Source organism: Crocodylus porosus, unplaced genomic scaffold (assembly GCF_001723895.1).
Source record: "Crocodylus porosus isolate Cpor-Errol unplaced genomic scaffold, CroPor_comp1, whole genome shotgun sequence".
In the NCBI taxonomy this organism is placed as follows: domain Eukaryota; kingdom Metazoa; phylum Chordata; order Crocodylia; family Crocodylidae; genus Crocodylus; species Crocodylus porosus.
Window position 1 is genome coordinate 86049752 of NW_017728947.1, and position 10782 is coordinate 86060533.

The window sequence follows — 10782 nt, forward strand, 5'->3', positions numbered from 1 at the left end:
CTGGCAGACTGTTCCAGACCTTGGGGGCTCGGACAGTAAAGAAATTCTTCCTTATGTCCAGCCTGAAACGGTCTCGCAGGAGTTTGTGATCTTAAATTAAAACTATCTTCAAATAAATTTATTTTAAAGCATCTTAACAAAAAACACCAAACATATGATTAAATACAAATATTTAAATCTGATTTAAATAAAAAAATCCAATTTTTTATAGTAAAAAAAAAGAAAAAATCATGGATTTTTATCCACCCTGCTCCCTAGAGAATTCCCTAGCTGAAGCATCCCCAATATATTTCATAGTTTCATAGTTAGGGACTGGAAAGGACCTTACAGATCATCAGGGTCCCCCCTCCCCGCACTTAAGCAGGAAAGACCTCTGGGATCAGATGACCCCAGCAAGATGGGCATCAAGATGCTTTTTGAAGATCACCAGGGTGGGTGACTATACCACCTCTGTGGGGAACCTGTTGCAAACTCTTGGCACTTGACTTATAAACAAGTTTTTCCTTATATCTAGCTGAAGCAATCCTCAATCAGCTTGTGCCCATTATTTCTTGTCCTCCCCTGGTGAGCCTTGGTGAACAGATGCTCTCCCAGCCCCTTAGCAATTATTTTCACCAAGTCATGGAGGAGAGGCAATGTTCCACAGTATCAGAGAAGGACTAATATAATACCAATCTTTAAAAATGAAAAAAAAAGGACACTGGGAATTATAAGTCAGTCAGCCAATCTTTGATACCTGGAAAGATACGAGGACAAATTATAAACTTCTAAAAGAACACTAAAATAATAAAAACCATTATGGATTTATGAAGATCAAATTATGCTAAACCAATCAAATTTATTTGTTGACAAGGTGGTAGAAGTGGTAGAAGAGAAAGCAGTAAATATGATGCATCTTGACTTTATTAAAAATGTTGAGAAGTCACAGAACTTCTAGCTAAGTACAGACATTCAGGAGGTTAAATCAGGTTCAAAATAGCCACCCAATTAAAACTTAGCTTATCCCAGTGCTGACCTTACGCTTTCAGACCCAGTCTCAGTGACCAGCAATTAGTCCAAACCTATAACAGAACAGAAGTTCAGTGCACGCAAACCAGTTTAAAAATTGCGAAACCCAGTTTTAGATAAACCTGGATCTATGTAGTATCAGACTCATTTGATTTAGGTCAAACCCGTGCATGGAACTTCTGTCCACTTCCCCTGCACATCCCTGGGGCTGGGTAAGCCCAACCACCCGTTCCAGCCCCGAGGCTGTTCTTTTCACTCTCCCTTTCCCCTGCACTGGTCTATTTTTTTGCCCCTTGTTCCACCCCAGCCAATGCTCTCAACCCTCATCCCACAAGCCACTCTGGGTGCAGCTGTTTTTATCAGCTTTCGTGGATGCTGGAGCTAAGCAAATTAAGTCCTGGTGGGGGGAGGCAGATGGATGGGGTTGTAATTTCACTGGAGGGGACTCCCCACCTACCCACCCCACCCACCTGTAGGTCACACCTGCCCCCCAACCCTTGCGGGAGGCTGCCTACCCTTCCTTCCATTCCACCCATGGGTTGCATCTACCCCCCACCCCAGCCTCCTGCAGGCCCCTGATCCCCTACAGCCTGCTGGACCCACAACCCCTGACTAGCCCCCCACCATCCTGACTTACCTGCTATGTGGAAGCCATTTCAAATTGATTTCTCCCTAATGCCACCAAATATCTGTACTTAGCCTGTGAGTTCAGAAGTGCTTAAAAACTGCACTCAAGAGAAGGAGCAAGGGTAGTCACATTGGACCCACAGAGATAAATGCACTATCCATCCATCTTACCATCCCCATTCAAAAGGTTTACCAAATTACTAACTTTTACATTACCTGAAATGTTGCAATGGAGCTATGGATTCTTCCTAATACAAAACTGACATAGGATCCTACCAGCTATGAAAGGATGAACTCCCCCTCCTAGCTGGCCAGTGTTGCATTTATTGACATCACCTTGAAAAGTAAGCTTGAAAGATGCTAGGCAGATAGACTATAACTCCAGTTCACAGGATGAAGTATTTGTGGCCCACTCTTTTTCTATATAATTTTTCTTAGTATCAAATGAAACACAGCATCCATTAGTGACGGTAACATTTTGTACTTTTTGACAAGCTTTAATACATTGCCTTTTCATATAACTATGCACTGAACTGCTCAACAGCTGCTGAACCAACCCTGTGCTAAATATGGAGAAGTATTTACTTCACTCACTGCAAGCAAGCCACACTTATTATGTCTCAAGAGATGGTCAAGCACTTCACTTGCACATCTTTGTACTAATTTGGACTCTAAATAAATACTTCTTGTGCTGTAAAACCTTTGAGCAAAGGATCCAAATAGCAAAAGTATTACATAATTTTTATTCTTACAGTGCTATAATAAGTACCTAATTAAACAAATCATTGCATTTGAACACATGCTGGCTAAAAGCAGCGGGTATCCAGAGCACAAGGAGTCACAAGCAAGGTTACTTAAGAAATAACTGCACAATTACTGTACAAATCAGATATTCCTAACCAATAACTGAAGAAAGCAATCCAAAGCAAAGAAAGCAAACAGAATCTTGCCATTTTAACTGGCTTAGGCAATTCAACATAATATGACAATTTGCATTCTTCAGTCCAACGTCTTGAAAATATGAGTGACCTCTGATCATTTCCCTAATCAAAATACTATTCAAGCTTTAGGGTTAGGACTTTAAAAAAAAAATCATGATAATTAATTGTAAGCTGTTTTTTTTAAATGCTCAAAATATTATTTAAAAATACATAACAGCTTTTTTAATTCACTAAAACTTGCTTAAGGAAAATAAGACGTTTTAAAATAAAATATCTGCAGTACACTGAACCATTTTTAATTAATACAATTGTTGTAAAATGATAGTGTAGCACTGCCAAAATGACCTTCTGATATCCTGAAGCAGCAGAAAGATTAGTAGTAATCAAACTAATGGAAGTCCTTAGACCACCTAAGTGGTATATTTAATCAAAATTGTGTGCAATCTAGTTGATTTTTGCCAATAAAGAAATCTAATTCCCAAGTTCCCTCTATAAAAATAATACAATCTTACCACTTGTCAATTATGCTAATTTTTGTATTTTAAAAAGTATATTTATACAGGCATATTAAATACATAAATAAACTGATATACTGGGTTTCAGCTGCCACTTCTTGTTTTTCATGAAAAAAAAAGCATGACCCAGTCAGAAGCATACAAAGAGCTATCTACCTGAAGTTTGTGTTCCCAAGTCTTACCTTTCCTACTGAGGAAGAAGGGGATGGCAAAGTTGAGGATTCACAGATGACTGTATGTAGCACCCACCAGCCTGAAGTAATTCCTGTGAATATCTGGAAGGACTGAGATTTGCCAAGTAGGAGGGAAGTTGGGGGGCACTAAAGGTGGTGACCTAGTGTCAGGATTAGTGTGGAGCTTTCAAGCTGCTATTACATCTGCTGTTTTCCAAAGAATGATAGTGAATATAATTCAGAACATATTTACATAAAATAAATCTATTCCAGTACCTTAATGTGTTTTACACCACAGCTGACAAGTTTGTTTGGTTGATATAAATCCCAAGAAATATCAAATATCTGCAAATAAATCAAAAAGTTAGTAAAAATGGAATTTAGTACAAGCACACTGTCAGATGCAAGTGAAAATAGTAACAATTCTCATGAATCGGACAGGGTTCCCAACCTACTACAGACACAGAAAGCAGTTTTGGAAACGTGTGAAAATTATTTTGGCCTGCAAAAGTTAAATTCCATTCTATAAGACATAAATAACTTTAACTGCCCCTTGATGGACATACACAAAGTAACATATAGTAGAGAGAGGTGGCTAGTTGCATTAGTCTGTAATATAGAGTTATGGACGATAAGGTACATCAGGGGTGTCAAACAAATACCCTGCAGGCTGGACCTGGGGCCCCAGCCCTATGTGCAGCACACAGGTTAGACACAGCACTGTTCATCTTGCACACAATACTGGGTGTTGATCTTGGCACCCATTACATGAGACCCCCTGCACTGGCCTTATGTGCTGGCACCAGACCCAGTCTGGTCAGGCTGTGCTAGAACTAGGATGAAGGGCTAGTCCAGTGGGATGCTGCATGTAGAATACACCCTGGATAAATCCCTGTACTAGGTGCAGTCCATGCGGTCAGTCTAGCCCCGTTTGCCATGTGTAGCATGCATCAGTCCTGGGGTTCACTGTGCATGTCATGCATGGGGTGCTGGCTGGACCCAGCATTGTATACAGCACAGGGGGCCCGGGGCACAAGCTGCATGCGGACTAACATCCTGTCCTGCCTGCAGCACTGGACCCTGCCTGTGCACTGAAGACAGCACATGCCCTGTGCTGGTTCTGCAGACACAGAGAGCTCCAAGGCCAACATGTACTGTGTGAGTTGGATCTAGCACCACAGGTGCTACACAGGGGACCAGTCCTGGTTCAGCCCTCAAACTAGCCCATGGGGCTGGATGACTGACACCCATGCTGTACATGTACATGAGATTGTAGGGAAAATAATCCTCTACTAAATTTGGCATTATGTAATTAATAAATTAGCTAAGATATAATATCTACGTACAAAGGGGCACAAGAAAGCTTAACTTTGACATTTCCAGGTTAAGACCTTAACTATACAACTAACTTCATTTCAACATTTTCTCCTTTACAAACTATTATCTTTTGAGTTGTATTTTGAGATCATAAGCTTAATGTAGAAAAAGTGATATACAGAGAGACTATTGCCAGTATGTTCTTGTGAATATATTTGTAATGAGTTCAAAAGCCTGTAAAGTTATAAATGCCAAAGTGATAACAAATATGACTGTATCTTTTTTAGTGGAACTACTCCACTGCAGCTTGTTTACTGCAGCTCTAAGTCAAGGGTCAGCAAAGCATGGCCCACAGGACACGGGGCTCTTTCTGGCAGTGGCAGGAAGCTATGACTCGTGCCACTGCATGGAGAAGTGCTGGCTACAAACTTGTCTTAGCACCTGCAAATGCCTGCTTCTGAACCAAAATAGGACATTCTGGCCTGTAGTGGAAAAGGTTGCCTACCACTATTCTATGTGGTCTTTCTGAACGTTATTTTAGTCATGTGAAAGATAGGAATATGCCTGCTTTAGAATGATTTCTAACAGTACCCTATTTACTCATCCTCTCCAAAGCTACATTCCATCTAATGAACTCCACAGTCCAAAAGATTTGGTACATTTGATTCTCCCACAACGTTGGATCTGTCACTGCCTCCAATTTGATACCTTCAACATGTGTCCCCATAACATCAAAAACATTCACAAATGATTGGTGAACTATACATTTTAAGAAACAGAAAAATGAAACATATTTTTCTGCATTCTGCTCACCTCCAAATAAGACACCTGCTTTGTTTTTGGTAAGGTAGACAGAAAAAGGGGGTTTCCAAAATCCTGACTTAGAGCTGGCTTTTCATGGAGAGGCTGCTCTGCAAAATGACTGTTGCTTCTCTCTCAGTGAACACCTGAGTGGGATCCAGTGTTAACCATTTGACAGCTGATGCCATATAGGCAGCAGTTTTTGACTGCTCAGACAAATGCTACTGCTAACGCAGACAAGGTTCTTTGGATAAATCTGATATCTTTTATTAGACCAACTCAAATAGTTGGGAAATTTTTTCTTTGCAACCTTCGGTTACAAATACCCTTCGTCAGGCTGAAGAAGCATAATATGTAGGAAAGACCAAACAACAACTGCATTCTGAATGACCGCACACCGAAAATCTATCAAAGACAAAAAACTCAATTACCTGGGGGGCACATTTTTCATAAGACAACCACTCTTTCTCCAATTTCTCAATTCTAATCCTCAAAGGGAATTTATACAACACCTTTCACTGACAAGCCTACAAACTTCACTTCATCTACCTATTGGATACAAAAAATCATGGACTAAATATAGACTTAGGTTATAATGTGTCATAAATCCAAACTAACATCGGACTCCCCAGGTACCTCTGCATTATCTGCCAGCTACATCCCCAGGACCCCAACCTGTCTCTCTGCAATTTACATCTTCACTGACTGGCTTTCTTGTATACATACCAGCCTCTGACTTCTTTACTATTCATTCCATCCAGGAAGAGCACACACCAACTGCAGATGCTTCCTCAGTCTGACTAGAGGTATTTGTACCCAAAAGCTTGCAAAGAAGTTTCCAACCATTTGAGTTGGTCTAATAAAAGATATCAGATTTAACCAAAGAACCTTGCCTGCCTATATCCTTAGACCAACATGGGTGCAACCTATACTGCTAATTCAGTAGCACTGGTGCAAAAGGATTAGTACTGGACTCTGCCCCTGCTGCTTGCTGAGGGAGAAGAGGCAGTCATTTTGCAGAACAGCTTCTCAAGGCTTCTCTTCTTCCACTGCTTCTACTTTGATCAAGAGATTCTGCTTCCTCACTTCAAATGCACCCCAATTTTGGAGGGCTGTTTTGGGGGAAAATGTGCATAAGGTATGCAAATAAGTAAAGAATACTGTATATATTTTTCTTTAAAAAAATTGACAAAACCAGCTTCTATAATCTAAAACAAAATGTATTTTATGTATAAGTACACAGGTTTTAAACCAAAATTCCATTGATATTCCCATTTTTGTGCTTACCCTGTCTGTATGACCAGGAGCCATTGATAACAATTTTCCTCTTCTCCAGTCCCAAACACATATTGTATTTTTTGAATCCAAGCCAACTGAGACCAAACGCTGATAATTTCCAAGACATTTTTTAAAAGAAAGACATGAAATAAGATTAAAAGAAAATGCCAGTGTCTAAAAGTATTCCTATCATTACTTCCATATTACGATTTTAAAAAGAAATTAGTGCAAAAAGTTCCAAAGACATTATGTCTGTGCAACAATTAAAACATCAAGCTAAAAGAAATGTAAATAAATATTAAATGCAAAGTTAAGTCAGTCCAGAAATACTTAAAGTGTTTACCATTAAGTATGTGAGTAGTCACGCTGAAGTTAACAGAACTGTCTGTTTAAATGTGATAATGTAGATAAGAATTTGAGTGATGAGGGTCTAGTAGTGATTTTAAAAGTTCAAGGAAATGTAAAGAAACAGTAATTTTATCCACATCTCTTCAACATCTTTCTGAAACAAAACCTTTGTTTAAAATGTCAGAGCTGGAAGTGGTTTTAACTTACCAAAAATATTTTGTAAATTGTAAATGTATTAATACTTTAGAATTTCAGTAAATAAAATGACTAAAATAGACAGAAGGCAGAAGTTTCAGACTCAAAAGACGCTTCGCAGAAGAAACTAAAGAGTGAACACTAATCATTCAAGGAACAGAGCTAATCTCAATCAGTATTCAGCAACATTTTCTGGTGGAAGTACAGAATGACCCAGCTGGATCCAAGGAAAATGCTGTCAAGGAACTTCAGCTCTGCAAGCCAGATCTAGCTCACGAGTCATAGGTTGCTGACCCCTGATCTAGATTATTCTCCAGAAGCCATGTTATTAGATATAACATGTTAGCTACTTCTCCAGACTAGAATCAACAGGTCCCAAAATGGCAGCAAGGGATTTTACAAAGCACATTAAAAGAGAACCACTAGGCAACAGAGACATGCTCATTTCTGCTTGTTGTCATTCTCCTGCAGAATGTGCTCAGTTCTGCCTCAAGTTGTGCTCAATTTTGAAGTCTTGTAGAAAGCACTGACCAGATTTGGATGTCTTGAAAAGTACATCAAGGTCATAAGGCTTCTCCATGAACAGATAACTGCATCCATTTCATGTAGCGAACTGGAGGACAGATTCATTTGTCATCTGAACTGTGGTCAAGTAAGGATGCATCACTGCCCCAATTCTGTTCTCCATTTTTGACAGTCATCCTAGTTCTCATTAAGGACTGCCTTACTTCCAGAATTGACACTGAATACTGAATGGATGAAGGGCTCTTCAATCTGGGACCTTTTAATTAGAACACCAAAGTATTCAAAACAACCATACTTCACCTTCAATATGCCAAGGACTGTGCCATCCTTGCACATACTGAGGAAAACCTCCAGACTGAGCTGGATTGTTTCAGAGAAGCCTACCAAACTCTGGGCATCAAAAAAGCTCAAATTCTCTGTCAACCTCCTCTGGGTCATGAATGTGAGCCTCTCTCCCCTAAATACCACCGAGGGAAAGACCCTGGAGGTAGAAGAGTACTTCCCCTACCTCTATGGCAACCTCTTTCAGAGTGAACACTGATGAGGAGATCCAGCTGCCTCTGGAAAATTGCTCTGGCGTATCTTTATTCATGGTAATCTCCAGAAAGACACATTGTGGATGCCTGACTCTCACCTCTCAAAACAAGAGCTCTACTCCTAGGTTTGCTAGGAGACCTTGCAATGGCCAAAGTAAACACCACAAGGACACATTGAAGACACGTCTCAAGAAAATAGATGCTGACATCAAGAGTTGGGAGAAGCTGGCTGCCAACCAGCTCCAATGGCTCTCAAGCACTGGCCTGGTTTGAGGTAAAGCATCTTACCCTTGAAGCAGAGAAGAGAGTGAAGGAAGAAAAAGGAGCGGAATTCCAGTCTGCAGCCAACTCTCCCCTGAGGAAAGACCTGCAGCTCCTGTGGCTCAAGGATTGGACTTTTAAGTCATCTTAAGACTCATCAGTGAGCTGTGGTAGAGATTGTTCTGAAATCAAGGGACTGCCAAGACAAGTTGAGCAGCATGCACCCCAATCCAGCTTATTCTACGGCCTGATGGTTGGCTTATTCTACGGCCTGATGGTTGGGGTAGTCTCCTGGCCATGTCATAGTTTCATAGTTGGTAGGGTCAGAAGGGACCTGAGCAGATCATTAAGTCCAACCCCCTGCCATGGGCAGGAAAGAAAGCAAGCTGGGATCAAACAACCCCAGCCAGGTGATTATCTAGCCTCTTTCTGAAGACCCCCAGGGTAGGAGCAAGCACCACTTCCCTTGGAAGCTGGTTCTAGATCCTAGCTGCCCTGACTGTGAAGTACTGCCTCCTGATATCTAGCCTGATTCTACTCTCAGTCAACTTATGGCCGTTATTCCTTGTTACTCCTGGTAGTGCTCAGGGGAACGGGGACTCTCCCATAGCCTGCTGGTCCCCCTTGGCCAGTTTGTAGACAGCCACCGGATCCCCCCTCAACCTTCTCTTGTGGAGGCTGAACAGGTTCAGGTCTCATAGCCTTCGCTCATAGGGCCTGCCTTGCTGCCCCCTGATCACGCAAGTGGCCTCCTCTGAAACCCTCTCAATGCTGTCCACATCCCTCCTGAAGTGCAGCACCCAGAACTGGGCACAATACTCCAACTGCGGCCTGACCAATGTCCCATAGAGGGGGTGGATCACCTCCTTAGACCTACTTATGATGCATCGCTTCTTATATTACAATAGGGCCAGGATTGCAAAATATAATCGTGACTTTCCAGTGTCACTCCTTTAAAAATGAGTTCCTTTTGCGCCTGGAAGAAGTCCAAAGTCTAAACAGTTAAAGAGGAGTAATCATTAAAAATGAACATCAGTTATGAGTAGGGCCTGGTTTAAATCATGATTTTGCATTTTTCATTAAAATCAAAATTAAGTGATTTTCACAAAAAATGTGATTTGCAACAATAGGATGGGTGTTTACTGGGGAACTTTCCAGAAAGTGGCCATATCATGGCATTTCACTGCAACAAGATGGTTTCTGTAGGCTGAAGAAAGCATTCCCCAGCCAGCAGCCAAAAGCCTAGCAGCCCACGGGGAAAAGGGGAAGGGAGAGGGCTGCAAAAAGGACAGGGGAAGGATAGAGCTTGGGGGGCTGTTTGTTCCTCCGGGCAGAAAAACTGGGGTGCCTGGGGTTGGGGGGAAAGAATACACTTGCAGATCAAACAGCCCCTCCCCTACCCAGTGCCAGGGCCATCTGCCAAGGCAGACCCCGGCACCACCAACACCCCCACTCCTTTTGGTGGCTTTCGGCAGGATTATTCAAGCAGCTACATCATTACCTGTCTGCTTTCCTGCTCTAGTCATGCTGTTCTCTGCCTTCAATAAGAAAAAAATCTAAGCAAACCAAGAACATCTCAGCCCAGGACCAGGTAAAGTAGTACCCTACAAGAACTCTCCAGCCAGATGGTGGCAAGCTCTTCTGCTCATTCTGTAATGCGATGTTGGGCTTGTGCATCAAGAACAGCATTGATCAGCATTTGGAGTCTGAATCCCACAAAAAGCAGAAGGCGGCTGCTGCTGCTGCCCAGGTTGAAAGTGAGCCCAAGAAACAGGTGACCATATTCTCCATGTTCAGGGGGATGACAGAGAACAGCAAGGCAAGGAGAAAGGTAGCATTCACACCCATCAGAACCTTTATGGTCATGCCAACATTCCCCTGGAGAAAGCTGACAACCAGGTGGTAAGAACCTACCTTGCCCCAGAATGTCCCAAAGGAAGGGATCATCCCCTCTGCAAGCAACCTTCACAGAAGCTATCTGTCAGCTTTGGTGACTTCCCATGTTGAGGCTACAAAACCTGCCTTTGAATCAATTTTGCACCTACCGTTTGAGTAGAGTGAGTGTGTTTGTGTCTGTCTGTGTGTAGAGGTGGGCAGGGTGAAGGCAGCTGTCAGCACACACTGGGAACTGCAGTGCCTTTAGGGCAGGGCTGGGCAAAATAGGGCCTGTGGGTCATAGTTTCATAGTTTCATAGTAGCTAGAGTTGGAAGGGACCTAGGTAGATCATCTAGTCTGACCCCCTGCCTTGGCAGGAAA

The 10782-nt window shown here is 42.0% G+C and overlaps 1 protein-coding gene across 1 annotated transcript in view; it reads right to left on the reverse strand.

The window, feature by feature from the left end:
* EML5 (echinoderm microtubule associated protein like 5) overlaps positions 1-10782 on the reverse strand; it is a 222112-nt gene that overhangs the window by 157050 nt on the left and 54280 nt on the right. Inside the window, exons 3-4 of the mRNA XM_019552385.1 lie at positions 6670-6768; positions 3541-3609 (exon numbers count right to left, since the gene is read on the reverse strand). Coding sequence (XP_019407930.1) covers positions 3541-3609; positions 6670-6768 — 168 coding nt within the window. The remainder of the gene's footprint in view (positions 1-3540; positions 3610-6669; positions 6769-10782) is intronic.